Source organism: Coregonus clupeaformis, chromosome 19, assembly GCF_020615455.1.
Source record: "Coregonus clupeaformis isolate EN_2021a chromosome 19, ASM2061545v1, whole genome shotgun sequence".
Classification (NCBI taxonomy): Eukaryota; Metazoa; Chordata; class Actinopteri; order Salmoniformes; family Salmonidae; genus Coregonus; species Coregonus clupeaformis.
Window position 1 is genome coordinate 1,115,711 of NC_059210.1, and position 18,916 is coordinate 1,134,626.

Sequence of the window (18,916 nt, forward strand, 5' to 3'; positions counted from 1 at the left end):
GTTTACAATCCCTGTTTAGACTGCAGACAGGGAAGTGTGTACCTCTAACCCGTTACTTGTTCTGCGTTTGTAAAGACATCCCGTGGTAGGCCTATACTTACCTAGAGCGCTGAAATGAATGATATCCTTCCCCTCATCTGACTACACAGGGGTTTCCTAGCAGTAGCTTCACTCGGTATAGCTAGAGGGTTTGAAAGTGTGTCTTTTCTGGACTTCTTCACCTTTTCACCTAACTTTATTGGTACTCTGCTGCTTCTAGGGTTGACTGTTTGCTTGGTTAGAAGCCCTTCAGGAACAAAGCTTGATTATTGACTGGTGGGTCTGAGATGATCCATGTTTGAAATTGTACCACTTCCCTGCCTTAAGTTTAACCATAATTTGCCGTCATTGTATCCGACTCCTGTGATAGTGTGAACTATGAAGTGACACCATTACCTGGGGTCCTCCAATTTTAAAGAGGCCAAAGAGTCACTTGACTACAAGTATAGGCCAATCTCCACCATCCGATCCTTTCAGTGGGTGTGGACAGAAACTGGAGTCCTCCTGCTAGCCAGGTGAGCTCCGTATACCTACCCCACACAGCCTCTCCCCCTTTAACCCAATCTAGCCTAAGGCATTCTCATCTCCTGCGGTGGTAACCCTGTCCCTGGTGCCTGGTCTCAGATGGTAAGGCTAGATTTTCAGCACCTGCCAGGAAGCCATTGTCTCGCCATGGCAAGCGCTGCCTGGTGTCAGGGGGTGGGCCGTGTGTCCTGTGGACGAGGACTAATGAGTCTCTGTTTTCTGTTTTTATTAGTCTACTGCTGTATTTATTCTGCTTTATTGCACCGTCACTCTATAGGCCGTAATTCAACTGTCGAGCTTTATCTTTCTAATTATCAGCATTCCTGTGTTGTAAGTCAGGGTATTTCTCTTGGTAATATGTCTGAGGGGCGGTGAAGCCTACGTGTTCATTTTCATACCCCAGATACGTTATGAATTCACAACCATGAATGGTTGATTTAAATTTAAACACACATTATCATTCTTGATTGATGCAGACTAATATAGCTCACACTGTAAACAATATTCCCAGTGGGAGTGTTCCGTATTTTCCTATACGTACTGTATGTTTCATAGCCCCCCTTGACCCACCGGTACCTAGCTGTCAATCACCTGGGAGTCAGCCAATCCCTGTTCCCCCTTTTAGCCCTGGGCCCTCCTCTGAGGCTAAACAGAGTTGCTGGACACGGGAGAACAGGCTATAATTTAAGAGAGAGAGCGAGGTGGAATGAAATAGAGAAAGAGATGGGGAGAGAAGACACGACAAAAAGCTCCACACAGCACATGACCCAAGGCATCGCTGTCAGAGCGCCGAGAAGATGGATTGCTATAGCAGAGAGGAGGATTGGATGAGAAATGGATCCTGTATCCATTAATCTGGGACTGATTAGAGTGGCTGGCTGGGCACAGGAGATCGGTGAGCTCCTTTTCAGCGCAGCGACTGTGAATAATGGAGCACAGCAGTGCTGAATCGCCCACACACACACACACACACCCTGAAGAGAGAGATCTGATCCTCTGTGTTGTGCACTGATGCGGGGCCTCTCAGTGTAGCGTCATTGTGCATGCTGGGAAGGAGAGAAGCAAGGAGAGAGCGAGGGAGGGGAGTGCGAGAGAGCGAGAGAGAGAGCGGTATCATGCTGCTGCATCAGCTCCAGCTCGGGGTGTGTCCCATCGACGGGCCTGCTGTCCCCCTGACCTCTTCCTCGTCCTCTGTGTGGGCTGTAGCCGGGCCGACGGGAGCAGCCGTGACGGTTTGTGAAGTTTAACCCCCCCGGTTGGTCTGGGTGTCTGTACGGAACTGCAGCGTTCATGGTGAGTGAGCTGACGCGTGCGTTTCAGCTTGAGAATGAGGGGGCGAGCACAGCAGTCTACAGTCTCTCCTCTCTTGTTCTGTATCTTTCCCCGTCTGACAGTAGGAAAAATGACGGAGTAGAAAGATAAGGAATTATGGAGTGAGCGAGAGAGACAGAGGGAGGTAGAGGACAGTAGGGTTAGCCTTTACATATCATCCTCTTTCAGCTCATCTCTCTTAGGTAAAGAAGTATATGTGTGGTGAGAGTGTGACGTTTCTTTTTGAAGGTATTTTGCCAGCTTCTGCTGACCAATCTTTGTGTATTAGATTTGTCCAGCAGTGTATTCATTGTAATACGACCTGTCTAAGAAATGCAACAACGTTGTCTTTTTCTGCAGACTCATGTTTTCCTTGTAGAAGTGTCTGGTGTTTGTCTGTTTGCCCTCTCCGTGGTCCGTGGGAGGGCATGACACGTGAAAAGTGCAGCTCAGGAATGCCAAGCAGGGAGATGGCGTGGTCTCTCTGTGTTCCCTGCTAAAAAGTGTGTCAAGGGGTTTCCTTGTTCTAATTTGTCTCTCCCAACTGAAGATACATGAAGCGGATAGGTTCATTTCAAAGATGAAGGATGGTCGGGTTTCTTCAGTCAGTGTTTGACGACTCTGCAGTAGCTTTATGATGTGCATAGCTCTCAATTTTAGCTCTCAACTAACACAATTAACACTTTCTGCATGCAGCTCTGTGGGTTGTAGACAGCGAATGCTGGTCAAAATTTTGTCCGCCTATTGTCAGGCCATTACATAAGACATTTCATAATTGACACAAAGGATATTTTGTTGTTTTTCTCTCTCGACTCAGTCTTCCCTTTTTATATACAGTCATTCCTCCTCCTTTTTATAGCTGTAGCTCACCCATAGGTGCGTGTGTGTGTGTTAAGGTTGTGATTTAATATGATATGATTATTATTGTCTTGCTGGCAGGCTGTTTACTGTCTGTGTGTTGACTGTCACTGTCTCGGCTCAGACTTGCCCTTCCTGCCTCTTGGGTGTCGGTCTGAAGTGATGTTCAGCTCCTTTGGGAGAGGCCGAGTGCCCTTTTCGGTTTTCACAGATGGAAAACAGCCCACAGCCAGAGACCACTCTGACACCCACACCCTCTGGGTCTCTCTAACCTCTCTCTGTGTGGGAAGAGGAAGGAGATGTGGAGTGCTCAATCCTGACCCAGGGCAGTAAATAGACTTTCCAAACATTTCCTCCATGTGCACTAGACTAGGGGATGTTGAACTCCATGAAAAGTAGTGGATTGGTATTGGCCCCCCGCTGTGGTCTTTTGCATGGTTCCACAAAAAATGAACCAAGTCTCATTCCTACCATTAATTTGTATTACTCTGTCCTGTGTAGTAGGAGACTATTACAATACAATACAATACAACTTTATCGATCTCCTTTTTTTTGCTAGATAACGTTTGCTAGCGCTAATCGGGTGTACCTGCTTTTTCTCCATTTTATTTTTAAATAGTGAGCCAACATGTTTTCAACACTTATTTCCCATGACTGATCAAAACACATTTTCTGTTGTCTCTCTGCATCAGACATATAGTGGGAAATATGTTTGAAACATCAAATTGCAATAAAACTGCAATATCGAATCGCAGTACCTATAGAATCATTAGAATTGCAATACATATCGTATCGGAAACCTAAGTATTTTGATAATATCGTATCGTGAGGTCCCTATCAATTTCCAGCCCTAGTAACAACTAGACCATGTACTGTCTGTTTTTGCTTATTGCTTAGTTTCTGCTATTCTAAATGCCATCACTCAAAACACTGAACCATGGAACCAGGCAGACTGGCCAGGCATGCAAACAGACACAAAGAGCCACTTACGTCATCAGGAAATGAGAGAAAGTTAATGAAACCATAGATATAGAACCTTGGTGTAACGATGCAGGTTCCCCTGGAGACAGGTAACCCTGGGATTCCGTTGCCACCTGAGCCTCTAAAAATGCTAAAGCCAGTCTCCCTATATGATTTCAGGATTACTGTTATGACGTCCTAGTGGCAGCAGTGAAATGCTGGACTAGGCTAATTCAACAGCACATAAAGCAGAGGTTTATGTTCGTGTTAGCTGTGTTAGCTGAAATGCTAAGCTAGGCTATTTCAGTTGAGAGCAGAAAAATCTGTTTGGTAAATGTGTTTACTATGGTACTAATCAGAGATAATGTGGTTAGCTTTTCTCTCAGCCTGTGATTGGTGAGAGAGCAGAAGTGGAAGCAATTGGGTAGTAGGGCTGTGGCCATAACCACATATAATATAATATATTACACTCCCTTTCCTCTCCCCTCTTTCTCCCTCCCTCACACACACACACAAGCACACTCGGCCTGTATTTCATTTCACCTTGCTAGTGGCACCTGCAATGGCGCTGAAGAGGTGTCAGATTTCAATCCCCCTTCCGCTCCCCTCCTCCCATTCTCTCAGTAATGCAGACTCACAGCTTCTCCCCCATCCCCCGGCTAGCAGGCAAGGCTTCCTCCCTAGTTGCCAAATTCCCCTCCTCACTCTCTATCCACTACAGTACTGTCTTTCACAGTGAGCCTATATCTGCTGTGGTAGGACACTTTACATGCTGACAGGACTCGGAGAGATGGAGTGATTTGGGACTCCCTTTTCTCAGTGGTCCTTTTTCTTCTTCTACTTTTGCATATTTGTGATACTGAATGTTATCACATCTTCAACCAAAACCTAATTGTAGATAAAGGGAACATAAGTGAACAAATAACACAACAATTACATATTTATTTCATTTTGTGTTTTGGATCATTGCTGCACGACCCAGCTGCGCTTCAGCTCACAGACGGATGGCCTGACATTCTCCTGTAGAATTCTCTGATACAGAGCAGAATTCATGGCATGTCGTCCAGGTCCTGAGACAGCAAAGTATCCCCAAACCATCACACTACCACCACCATGCTTGACCGTTGGTATAAGGTTCTTACTGTGGAATGCAGTGTTTGGTTTTCGCCAGGCATAATTGGACCCATGTCATCCATTTGGTTGCAGTCATTGCAGCTAAAGGTGGCACAACCAGTTATTGAGTGTAAGGGGGCAATTACTTTTTCACACAGGGGAATTGGGTGTTGCATAACTTTGTTAATTAAATAAAATAAGGATATCCTTTTGGGGTTATTTGTAAACTCCAGTTCCCTTTATCTAATATTTAGGTATTGGTTGAAGATCTGATAACATTGTATCAAAAATATGCAAAAATAGAGGAAATCAGAAAGTGGGCAAATACTTTTTCATGGCACTGTTTCTCTGAATCACCAGCTCAACTCCTCTCTAGCATACACCACATGGACTCGGGGGACAGGATTTTCCATCACTCAATAGTGTATCTTTCCTCATCCATCCACCAATCCATCTCACTTTTGCCATCCCATTGCGTGCTCCTTTTCTCTTTTTTTATTTCTACCACTCTCTTTATCGCCTCTGCTCTCTCTTTCTTTCTCTCTCTCTAGTCATTTTACATTTACATTTTAGTCATTTAGCAGACGCTCTTATCCAGAGCGACTTACAGTTAGTGAATACATATCTTTTTTTTTTTTTTTATACTGGCCCCCCGTGGGAATCGAACCCACAACCCTGGCGTTGCAAACGCCATGCTCTATCAACTGAGCTACATCCCTGCCGGCCATTCCCTCCCCTACCCTGGACGACGCTGGGCCAATTGTGCGCCGCCCATGAGTCTCCCGGTCGCGGCCGGCTACGACAGAGCCTGGATTCGAACCAGGATCTCTAGTGGCACAGTTAGCACTGCGATGCAGTGCCTTAGACCACTGCGCCACTCAGTCCTCTCTCTCTCTCTTCCGCCTCATAGGACACAGCACTCTGAGAATCTCGCCTCCCAATTTCCCAGCAGTGCAGTGGCCCACCTTTGTCGGTAGTGATAAGGGGAACTAAATCAGTGGGGCTCTGGCCCTCGTTCATGCCTGGCATCCTCCTTTAAGACCATTTTGTTTAGGCTACCCTATTGTGCACATTACCCAGTGTGGGGTGGGCCACTCTGACACTTCAAACATTGGAATCTGTTACTCCCCAAACACATTTATACTAGAATTGGTTTCTTCTTATTCATTAAGAATTCATAGACTTGTTGCTAGCCTGAGTGTGACAATGCTTATAGCCATTAACATAATGAATGCCTGACCAACATCCTAAACAACAACACCTTTACATTTACATTTTTAGTCATTTAGCAGACGCTCTTATTCAGAGCGACTTACAGTTAGTGAGTGCATACATAATTGTTTTTATTTTTCATACTGGCCCCCCGTGGGAATCGAACCCACAACCCTGGTGTTGCAAACGCCATGCTCTACCAACTGAGCTACATCCCTGCCGGCCATTCCCTCCCCTACCCCGGACGACGCTGGGCCATGGCAAACATACTGGTTATGATAAACCAACTCAGTGACCATGTAGTTAGTGTCTGCCCAGAGATTGGAAGGTTGGGAGTTCGATCCCCAGCGGAGTCATACCAAATACTGTAAAAACACTGGAGGCCATTTTGGAGACACTTCTAGTTAAAAGCCGCCAGAACACAGACCTCACACACATTTTGTGTGTGGGGGTGTCCCCGGGTGTGCCCTCAGAGCGTCTGCTAGTCCCCGACCTGACCCCTCTCATCACACACACTGACCCCTTACATCTTACAGTACAGCTCTATCTCTCGGTGTTGACTCAGGCTGCAGCCTTGTGTGCTATATGGCCAGGGTTTCCGTTAGCCTGTAATAGCCGGCTTTTGTCCCAAAAATAAATAAATGAAAAGCCGATTTTGAAAAAAAGTTGCCGCCGGCCAATTGTCCTGGAGAAGGAAAAAAAATCACATTGCGAAATAATGCATTTTAGCCTATTAATTGATTTGAAATACCAGTTGATGTAGAGCGAGAGCTGCTGATACAGCTCAAACAGCTGTTTGTTGCTGCTGGAGTGAAACAACATGCTTTAATAAGCCCAATCATTGCACAACAATTCTAAAGGCAATCGCGTGTAAAAAACAAAACAATGGCCATGATTTAAAAGGAGCTACTATTTTTATTTATCAACTGGTAATTGAAGCGCGCTTCCCGTTCGCCATTCAAGGGCATAGGCAACAAGGCAGGCTTCAGGGCGTCACACACCACTTTGCAATGAGCTGGAGGCATATACTTAATTGTTTGAAACCTGAACGTTTTACTACATATTATGAGGCATGTCTTACCTTTGCTTCAAAGTAGCCTAGCCAAAATCTAACCAAACGTGCAGGCAATTATTTTATAAAGGCTTCCATATGCCATTGAAACCTGTAGCCTTTTTCAAATCAACTTTCTTTCATTGTCCAGTAGCCAAATGCACAATGCTAGTCATATTAGCAACCCATGCTAGTTGTTGAATATTTAGATCGCCCCTCTTTCTAAATGTCTAACGAATATTTTAATCTCTGTCACATGAAATTGTGTTTTCCCGCTAATTGCATTATAAACAAACATTTGCGTGTAGGCTACTGCCTCGTGCGCATTGCTGCCCTTTATAATGTGAATAAATAATAGTGTATCAATATTTTATGCTAAACGTTCTGGTCTGTTCCATGAGCCTCATTGCTTTAAAGAAAATTGGGATGTAGTCTAGGCCTACTGGTTGTATGAATTTGGGATCTATCGTCCCACAACTGTCCCAGAGTCAGTTTGGAATAGGCTATTTCTTTCTCGCACAGAACGACAAGCTGACCAACAGAATAGGTCAACTTTTCTACTATGGGGGATAGTAGATTGACATTTTGCTGTTTGTTACTCGTCTTGTTGGCTGAGGAAAAGTAGGTTTCAAGTTTTGGGAAGCTAATTTTCACCATAAAAATGCACCTTTATAAAAAGCATTCCATGCATCCTCGTATTTGCAGACTTATGCAAGATAGCCTACTATTCCTAATGTGATGATTAGATTGGATAGTCATAATTTAGGCAAAGAATATAACTCAATCACTGATTGCAAAAAAAGATTTCAATGCATCACGTAGTGGCTTAGAGTAGGCTATAGGCTATATCAGAGCCTACATTTCTTCTCCTTTCTTTGCACAAGAAAATGTTGGCCTTTTTAAACACATTTAATTCAATTCTAATACACTTTATATGACTGGAGACATTAGCACAATCTTTTTTAATACGACAAAAATTACAGGGTAGCCTACTCTGCTGACACTGACAAACAGATCAATAAAAACGACGTCTGATCAGGCCTGGAATTTCGTGATTTTAGGGGCAGGGCCATTTGAACTTAAAGAGGTGCCCAATCTGCCAGGGCACCAAGGCCATCTGCTAGAGCACCAAGGCCATTAACCAAAATAGCTAATTTAAATTGATTTGAAAACAGAATAATGCTAGCTGTTCTGTAAAAAAACAAACATACGTGTATGTAAATGTACATTAATAATTATTTAGCCTACATGTCAAAGTGTAGGTGATAGCCTATGCGTATTGGCTACAGTCTGTAATGTCCTGACCAATGCTGACAGGAGGGAGGCGCCAGAAAATATAGCAGGCTAAACTACTTGTTCATCGGAATTCAATAAGAATGGCGCACGCTGTTGTATCCGAGTGGCATGTTCTGTTAAGATGAATTGCCATAAACTAAATGTGATTTCTGTCATTCTGAGAACCGTGGGTGGACGCCCTAATCAGGTTACACAACCAATCATATGGGTCCGGTAAATTTCTTAAATGTCTGGTAAATTTAAAATGTTCCTAACGAAAACCCTGACGCAAACACAAACACCTGGGGTGTGTGGGAAAAAAAGTGTGTGTGTGTAGGTGCGTGAATGGACCGAGGGACAAAATAAAGCTCTTTAGAGGAAATGAAATGTCAGACCCCTAGCTTCTTTCCATTACCAGACTCTGCTCTATATTGGTTTTAATAAAGATGCTTCAAGTTTTGAATTGGTTCTGAGGCCCCCAGGTCTCATGTAATTGTTCCAGACCACGGATCTGCATACCAATCCCAATGAGGTTGAGCTACAGTGCTATGAAAAAGTATTTGCCCCCTTTCTAATTTTCTCTACTTTTGCATATTTGTGATACTGAATGTTATCAGATCTTCAACCAAAACCTAATATTAGATAAAGGGAACATAAATGAACAAATAACACAACAATTACATATTTATTTCATAAACAAAGTTATGCAACACCCAATTCCCCTGTGTGAAAAAGTAATTGCCCCCTTACACTCAATAACTGGTTGTGCCACCTTTAGCTGCAATGACTCCAACCAAATGCTTCCTGTAGTTGTTGATCAGTCTCTCACGTCGCAGTGGAGGAATTTTGGCCCACTCTTCCATGCAGAACTGCTTTAACTCAGTGATGTGTGGGTTTTCAAGCATGAACTGCTCGTTTCAAGTCCTGCCACAACATCTCAATTGGGATTAGGTCTGGACTTTGACTAGGCCATTCCAAAGCTTCCAATTTGTTGCTTTTTAGCAATTTTCATGTAGACTTCATTGTGTGTTTTGGATCATTGTCTTGCTGCATGACCCAGCTGCGCTTCAGCTCACAGACGGATGGTCTGACATTCTCCTGTAGAATTCTCTGATACAGAGCAGAATTCATGGTTCCTTCTATTAAGGCAAGTCGTCCAGGTCCTGAGACAGCAAAGCATCCCCAAACCATCACACCACCACCACCATGCTTGACCTTTGGTATGATGTTCTTACTGTGGAATGCAATGTTTGGTTTTCGCCAGGCATTACTGGAACCATGTCGTCCAAAAAGTTATACTTTTGAATCATCTGTCCATAGTTCGTTCTTCCAAGAGTCTTGATGATCATCCAGGTGCTTTTTGGCAAACTTGAGTCAACTTTTTGGACGAGATGTGTCCCATTATGCCTGGCGAAAACCAAACACTACATTCCACAGTAAGAACATCATACCAAAGGTCAAGCATGGTGGTGGTGGTGTCATGGTTTGGGGATGCTTGGAAGAGTGGGCCAAAATTCCTCCACAGCGACGTGAGAGACTGATCAACAACTACAGGAAGCATTTGGTTGGAGTCATTGCAGCTAAAGGTGGCACAACCAGTTATTGAGTGTAAGGGGGCAATTACTTTTTTCACACAGGGGAATTGGGTGTTGCATAACTTTGTTTATGAAATAAATATGTAATTGTTTTGTTATTTGTTCACTTATGTTTCCTTTAATATTAGGTTTTGGTTGAAGATCTGAAAATATTCAGTATCACAGATATGCAAAAGTAGAGAAAATTAGAAAGGGGGCAAATACTTTTTCATAGCACTGTATTTCTTATGTAATATGAAACAACTGAACAACTACTGAGCCATTAGATTTCAATTAGACTTTCCTGGTTGTTCAATCGGGTGAATAATCCCAAGCGTCTGATTGTTATATTTGATTGTACCTTTTGAATATTTGTGTTTTTTGTGAGCGTGCGTGCGGTTTTTGTCTAAAGGAATATGACGCTAAAAGTGGCAGATACGACCTTGACAAATAAAACCAGTTTCTCTCGTGAAACATGATATTCCATTGTACATGTGAGTTTGTGTGTGTGTGTTTTTTCTGTTCTAGGAATATGAAACTAAGAGTAGCAGAGATGGACCTGGCCACAGTCCCCCGTCTCCCAGACAGAGTGTGAGGAAGAACCTGGACTTTGAACCCCTCTCCACCACAGCACTTATACTGGAGGACCGCCCTGCGTATGTACCACACACACACACACACACGTATACACTGGAGGACCGCCCTGCGTATGTACCACACACACACACACACGTATACACTGGAGGACCGCCCTGCGTATGTACCACACACACACACACACACATACACTGGAGGACCGCCCTGCGTATGTACCACACACACACACACACACACACACACTGGAGGACCGCCCTGCGTATGTACCACACACACACACACACACATACACTGGAGGACCGCCCTGCGTATGTACCACACACGCACACATACACTGGAGGACCGCCCTGCGTATGTACCACACACACACACACACACACACACACACATACACTGGAGGACCGCCCTGCGTATGTACCACACACACACACACATACACTGGAGGACCGCCCTGCGTATGTACCACACACACACACACACACATACACTGGAGGACCGCCCTGCGTATGTACCACACACACACACACACACACATACACTGGAGGACCGCCCTGCGTATGTACCACACACACACACACACGTATACACTGGAGGACCGCCCTGCGTATGTACCACACACACACACATACACTGGAGGACCGCCCTGCGTATGTACCACACACACACACACACACGTATACACTGGAGGACCGCCCTGCGTATGTACCACACACACACACACACACATACACTGGAGGACCGCCCTGCGTATGTACCACACACACACACGCACACATACACTGGAGGACCGCCCTGCGTATGTACCACACACACACACACACACACATACACTGGAGGACCGCCCTGCGTATATACCACACACACACACGCACACATACACTGGAGGACCGCCCTGCGTATGTACCACACACACACACACACACGTATACACTGGAGGACCGCCCTGCGTATGTACCACACACACACACACACGTATACACTGGAGGACCGCCCTGCGTATGTACCACACACGTATACACTGGAGGACCGCCCTGCGTATGTACCACACGCACATATACACTGGAGGACCGCCCTGCGTATGTACCACACACACACACACACATACACTGGAGGACCGCCCTGCGTATGTACCACACACACACACACGTATACACTGGAGGACCGCCCTGCGTATGTACCACACACACACACACACACATACACTGGAGGACCGCCCTGCGTATGTACCACACACACACACACGTATACACTGGAGGACCGCCCTGCGTATGTACCACACACACACACACACACACACACGTATACACTGGAGGACCGCCCTGCGTATGTACCACGCACACACGTATACACTGGAGGACCACCCTGCGTATGTACCACACACACACACGCACACACGTATACACTGGAGGACCGCCCTGCGTATGTACCACACACACACACACACACATACACTGGAGGACCGCCCTGCGTATCTACCACACACACACACGCACACACGTATACACTGGAGGACCACCCTGCGTCCGTACCTCACACCTACGCACACACACATGCATGCACAGAAACACACTTATACACTGGAGGGCTGCTCTGCATAAGTACCACACACACACCAAGAACAGAGCAGCATGTCACTGAGGCAGGAAGGAGTTATGGTGTTTCTTCTTTTGAGTCATGGATCTGAATGGCTTTTCCCTTTTGTTGTACTGAGGACATACAGTGGGGGGAAAAAGTATTTAGTCAGCCACCAATTGTGCAAGTTCTCCCACTTAAAAAGATGAGAGAGGCCTGTAATTTTCATCATAGGTACACGTCAACTATGACAGACAAAATGAGAAAAATAATTCCAGAAAATCACATTGTAGGATTTTTTATGAATTTATTTGCAAATTATGGTGGAAAATAAGTATTTGGTCAATAACAAAAGTTTCTCAATACTTTGTTATATACCCTTTGTTGGCAATGACACAGGTCAAACGTTTTCTGTAAGTCTTCACAAGGTTTTCACACACTGTTGCTGGTATTTTGGCCCATTCCTCCATGCAGATCTCCTCTAGAGCAGTGATGTTTTGGGGCTGTCGCTGGGCAACACAGACTTTCAACTCCCTCCAAAGATTTTCTATGGGGTTGAGATCTGGAGACTGGCTAGGCCACTCCAGGACCTTGAAATGCTTCTTACGAAGCCACTCCTTCGTTGCCCGGGCAGTGTGTTTGGGATCATTGTCATGCTGAAAGACCCAGCCACGTTTCATCTTCAATGCCCTTGCTGATGGAAGGAGGTTTTCACTCAAAATCTCACGATACATGGCCCCATTCATTCTTTCCTTTACACGGATCAGTCGTCCTGGTCCCTTTGCAGAAAAACAGCCCCAAAGCATGATGTTTCCACCCCCATGCTTCACAGTAGGTATGGTGTTCTTTGGATGCAACTCAGCATTCTTTGTCCTCCAAACACGACGAGTTGAGTTTTTACCCAAAAGTTATATTTTGGTTTCATATGACATTCTCCCAATCCTCTTCTGGATCATCCAAATGCACTCTAGCAAACTTCAGACGGGCCTGGCTTAAGCAGGGGGACACGTCTGGCACTGCAGGATTTGAGTCCCTGGCGGCGTAGTGTGTTACTGATGGTAGGCTTTGTTACTTTGGTCCCAGCTCTCTGCAGGTCATTCACTAGGTCCCCCCGTGTGGTTCTGGGATTTTTGCTCACCGTTCTTGTGATCATTTTGACCCCACGGGGTGAGATCTTGCGTGGAGCCCCAGATCGAGGGAGATTATCAGTGGTCTTGTATGTCTTCCATTTCCTAATAATTGCTCCCACAGTTGATTTCTTCAAACCAAGCTGCTTACCTATTGCAGATTCAGCCTTCCCAGCCTGGTGCAGGTCTACAATTTTGTTTCTGGTGTCCTTTGACAGCTCTTTGGTCTTGGCCATAGTGGAGTTTGGAGTGTGACTGTTTGAGGTTGTGGACAGGTGTCTTTTATACTGATAACAACTTCAAACAGGTGCCATTAATACAGGTAACGAGTGGAGGACAGAGGAGCCTCTTAAAGAAGAAGTTACAGGTCTGTGAGAGCCAGAAATCTTGCTTGTTTGTAGGTGACCAAATACTTATTTTCCACCATAATTTGCAAATAAATTCATAAAAAATCCTACAATGTGATTTTCTGGAGAAAAAAAATCTCAATTTGTCTGTCATAGTTGACGTGTACCTATGATGAAAATTACAGGCACCTCATCTTTTTAAGTGGGAGAACTTGCACAATTGGTGGCTGACTAAATACTTTTTTTCCCCACTGTAATTTGTTAAATCCACTTCAATCAGTGTAGATGACGAGGAGGAGACAGGTTAAAGTAGGATTTTTAAGCCTTGAGACAATTGAGACATGAATTGTGTGTGCCATTCAGAGAGTGAAAGGACAAGACAAAATATTTAAGTGCCTTTTGAACAGGGTATGGTAGTAGGTGCAAGGCGCACCGGTTTGTGTCAAGAACTGCAACACTGCTGGGTTTTTCACGCTCAATAGTTTCCCGTGTGTATCAAGAATGGTCCACCACCCAAATGACATCCAGCCAACATGACACAATTGTGGGAAGCATTGGAGTCAACATGGGCCAGTATCCCTGTTGAACGCTTTTGACACCTTGTAGAGTTCATGCCCCAACGAATTGAGGCTGTTCTGAGGGCAAAAGAGGGGGGAGGGGGGGGTAACTCAATATTAGGAAGGTGTTCTTAAAGTTTTGTACACTCAGTGATTAACCGAAATATCTGATTATAGGTTTTTAAACAACTAATTGACCTACATCTGTTCAATTATTTGAATTCCATTTTGTTCGTTTTTTGTGCACTTTCTCTAGAGAGAAATCCGACCAAGCCCGAACTGTGCTATCTAGTAGAGAGTTGTAGTTTCCAGTAGACCAATTTTCTACATAGTTTAGTGCAGAAAATGTGGTAATTAACTACAATGACTATAATCCATTGTGCACCTACTTGTCCGGAGAGGGAGAGAAGAGACAGAAGAATGCACGATCGAGAGGATATAGAGCAGTTGCTTCTCGAGGTATCTCTACCTAAAAATACATTATCTAAGTGATTTGATGGTTAGTATTCAGCAGTCAAAGTATGCCTTATTTACTTTGAATAACTACTAAAATAGTGATTTTGTCAGACAGCATAGGCAGCAGCTCTATAGAGATGAGATGATGACTTGGAATGAAATTCTAAAGTAATCAAATAAAAAAACTGAAATGTTTTATTAAAATAAAGTAATGTGAATACATTATGGTTAATAAGTGATAAACAGTATTGGGCAGTCACTACCATCATGGGACTTTTATTAATTATTTGATTCTGTGTTACAGCATTCAACCCACATAATGCATAGTGCATTTTATGTTTAAAGGTCCTGCACAGTCATCCTATTTCCCAAGTAAAAATAGCCTTTGAATGACCAAAACATCACCCATAATATTTTTACACGATTAAAATGCTCAGAATTGAAGAAATTGTACCTTTTCACTCATCTCTAACTATCAGGAAGCCTGAAAGAACAGGTTGAGTGTGCGGGGAGCTTATATTCATGAGCTCCCCTTGACTGCTCTTTGAAACACCCTTGTGGTCGTTGCCAGGTAACAAGGTAAACAATGGGCCACGTCATTCCGAGCCTAAATAGAATACCTCACCCCATTTTCTCAGCAAAATGCTCTCATGGTCAACAGAGCTGATCATCAGCAGCAATAAACAATTGCATTTCTATTGTTTTGTAACTAATTACAGAATACTGTTCACTGATACACTTCTTCACAATAATTAGTAACGCCTGAGTCACCTTAGAAGCTTATACATAAGGGAATGTACATGAAAACAGCATACTAAGTACACTGGACAATTTATTGGTGCCTCTGTATTAGCATTATAAGTGACAATATGTTCAGAATTGTGTGTATTGATCAGACATTTATTTGATCATTTAAATAGGCTAGCGTAGACAAAATATTGGTCAACATGAACACTCATGAGAGAAATAATGGTGAGAGATCCAAAATTATTAGAGCCATAAGCCTAATATAGGCACCCGGCCAACCTACAGTTTGAGGGACCCCATTGATTCGTACAATTTGTAACACTCATCTCCCGTCCGAATGCTTGAAAAAAACTAAAAAGTACAGTGAGGGAAAAAAGTATTTGATCGCCTGCTGATTCTGTACGTTTGCCCACTGACAAAGAAATGATCAGTCTATAGTTTTATTGGTAGGTGTATTTGAACAGTGAGAGACAGAATAACAACAACAAAATCCAGAAAAACGCATGTCAAAAATGTTATAAATTGATTTGCTTTTTAATGAGAGAAATAAGCATTTGACCCCCTCTCAATCAGAAAGATTTCTGGCTCCCAGGTGTCTTTTATACAGGTAACGAGCTGAGATTAGGAGCACACTCTTAAAGGGAGTGCTCATAATCTCAGCTTGTTACCTGTATAAAAGACACCTGTCCACAGAAGCAATCAATCAATTAGATTCCAAACTCTCCACAATGGCCAAGACCAAAGAGCTCTCCAAGGATGTCAGGGACAAGATTGTAGACCTACACAAGGCTGGAATGGGCTACAAGACCATCGCCAAGCAGCTTGGTGAGAAGGTGACAACAGTTGGTGCGATTATTCGCAAATGGAAGAAACACAAAATAACTGTCAATCGCCCCCTCGGCCTGGGGCTCCATGCAAGGTCTCACCTCGTGGAGTTGCAATGATCATGAGAACGGTGAGGAATCAGCCCAGAACTACACCGGAGGATTTTGTCAATGAGCTCAAGGCAGCTGGGACCATAGTCACCAAGAAAACAATTGGTAACACACTACGCCGTGAAGGACTGAAATCCTGCAGCGCCCGCAAGGTCCCCCTGCTCAAGAAAGCACACATACATGCCCGTCTGAAGTTTGCCAATGAACATCTGAATGATTCAGAGGAGAACTGGGTGAAAGTGTTGGGGTTAGATGAGACACAAATGGAGCTCTTTGGCATCAACTCAACTTGCCGTGTTTGGAGGAGGAGGAATGCTGCCTATGACCCCAAGAACACCATCCCCACCGTCAAACATGGAGGTGGAAACATTATGCTTTGGCAGTGTTTTTCTGCTAATGGGACAGGACATCTTCACCGCATCAAAGGGATGATGGACGGGGCCATGTACCTTCAAATCTTGGGTGAGAACCTCCTTCCCTCAGCCATGGCATTGAAAATGGGTTGTGGATTGCTATTCCAGCATGACAATGACCCAAAACACACAGCCAAGGCAACAAAGGAGTGGCTCAAGAAGAAGAACATTAAGGTCCTGGAGTGGCCTAGCCAGTCTCCAGACCTTAATCCCATAGAAAATCTGTGGAGGGAGCTGAAGGTTCGAGTTGCCAAACGTCAGCCTTGAAACCTTAATGACTTGGAGAAGATCTGCAAAGAGGAGTGGAACAAAATCCCTCCTGAGATGTGTGCAAACCTGGTGGCCAACTACAAGAAACGTCGGACCCCTGTGATTGCCAACAAGGGTTTTGCCACCAAGTACTAAGTCATGTTTTGCAGAGGGGTCAAATACTTATTTCCCTCATTTAAAATGCAAATTAATTTATAACATTTTCGACATGCGTTTTTTTCTGGATTTTTTTGTTCTTATTCTGTCTCTCACTGTTCAAATAAACCTAACATTAAAATTATATACTGATCAAGTCTTTGTCAGTGGGAAAACGTACAAAATCAGCAGGGGATCAAATACTTTTTTCCCTCACTGTAACAAAATGTGATATCATATCACGTAAAAGTGAATTACTTAGGCTTTAGGAAATGCAACCAACTACAGAGATTGATGGGAAGGGGAGTGGGAGAGGAGGGGGACCCATGTACCCCGCTTCAATCAAGCAGGCTTCAGTCACCCACTTGGCTTTAATTTGGCACTCTGAAATTCAAGTACTGGAATACCTTGAAAATCAGACATTTTTTCAAGTTGGTCCTTGAAAAGTATGTTATATATGAAAAAAATCAGAAGAATGTATTGGTCTTGCAAATTAATTTCCAGGCAGACTACAGAGTTATATTTCCTCAAGTGTTTCGGGCTCTGGTTGCCAGGCGAGCTCGCTCATTCCACCTACACTGCCACTCAGCCAGGCAGGTACAGAACTGACTGATTAGGCGCCGCCAAACGTCACATCGATAGCTAAAATGCCGGGCAAATGTAGATTCAGTTCTGCCTGGCAGGATATTGATGTTTATAAATGGGTTTTGCCAGGTTATAAAGGCACGTAAACACAGTTTACGCACATTTGTATTTGTGAAATAGCGTTTACCCACTTATTGCATTCCCAGCGTTGATCAACGCTCAGAAGGCTTGATCTGTGTTATAATCGCGCCTACCTCTGCGAACGACTGGCATCATGAATGATTCATGTATGCTTGTTACGTTCGCCTGCTCCCTCGGATTTGCCTTGTTAGCAGCTCATTCATTCACCATTCAAACCAACTTCCTCAGCCCAGACCTACATTGGCAAGTGGCAGAGAGATGCCGCTGACAGTGGAAATTGTTTCAAAATCCCTCGACTCCCCAAACAAAACCCCCCTTACTCTCAGAGAATGAGTGTACAACTGGTAAATAGTCACTGATATTTCAGTCAGATGTCTAGCTAACGTTAGCTAGGTAGCTCAAGGGCTCTGGCTGTTAGCCAGGTAGCTAGCTATAACTAGCTGGCTAGAAGGAGGAAGTTAGAAGCTAACGTTGAACAGTGCCTGACCTCAGCAAGAGCAGTTCACTGAAGTTAAGCTAGCTATAATCAAAAGAGGGGCTACTATAAGTTCTCATAACAAAATACCTTTTATTTACAGAGTGGTGAGTCAGGGTGTAATGAAGGAGGCAAAGATACACTGAGAGAGGAAGCATTGAAGCAATCAGGGAGAGAGGTTAGTAGTACAAGTGGTTCCCAAACTGGGGGTCGGGGACCCATGTGGGATCCCAAAAAAGTTATAGGGTCCTCCTGAGAGAATCTGTAATCTTATCAAGCACACATTAATAACTTGTTTCTCTTCAAATGGGTATAGAATACAACATTTTATAGTCAATTAAGGGCCTTTTACTCTCAGAATTCACTTTCATGTCATTATGTGTTGGGACAGCCTGTGGGACCTAACATTTAGTGAAATATAAAGACAATTTTAAATATAAAGACAGTTTCATATTATCATGTACACTGAACAAAAATATAAATGCAACATGCAACAATTTCAAAGATTTTACTGTTACAGTTCATATAAGGACATAAGTCAACATCATCAGTACTGACCACTCCTGTATGTAGTAAATAATTAGTTCAAACACGTATTATTGAGTGAAACTTTTAAGATAGTGATGAATAGTACGTTTTTT

At 43.9% G+C, this 18,916-nt stretch overlaps 1 protein-coding gene across 3 annotated transcripts in view; it reads left to right on the forward strand.

Moving 5' to 3' along the window:
- Positions 1–18,916, forward strand: part of LOC121554752 (TBC1 domain family member 14) — a 75,463-nt gene that overhangs the window by 39,174 nt on the left and 17,373 nt on the right. For 2 of the 3 annotated variants that reach the window (XM_041868491.2, XM_041868492.1), the window contains one exon: positions 10,447–10,574. In XM_041868491.2, the coding sequence (XP_041724425.1) occupies positions 10,447–10,574 (128 nt within the window). Of the gene's footprint in view, positions 1–1,812; positions 1,858–10,446; positions 10,575–18,916 lie in introns of those variants that run through there. The other variant, XM_041868493.2, reaches the window with a different exon arrangement.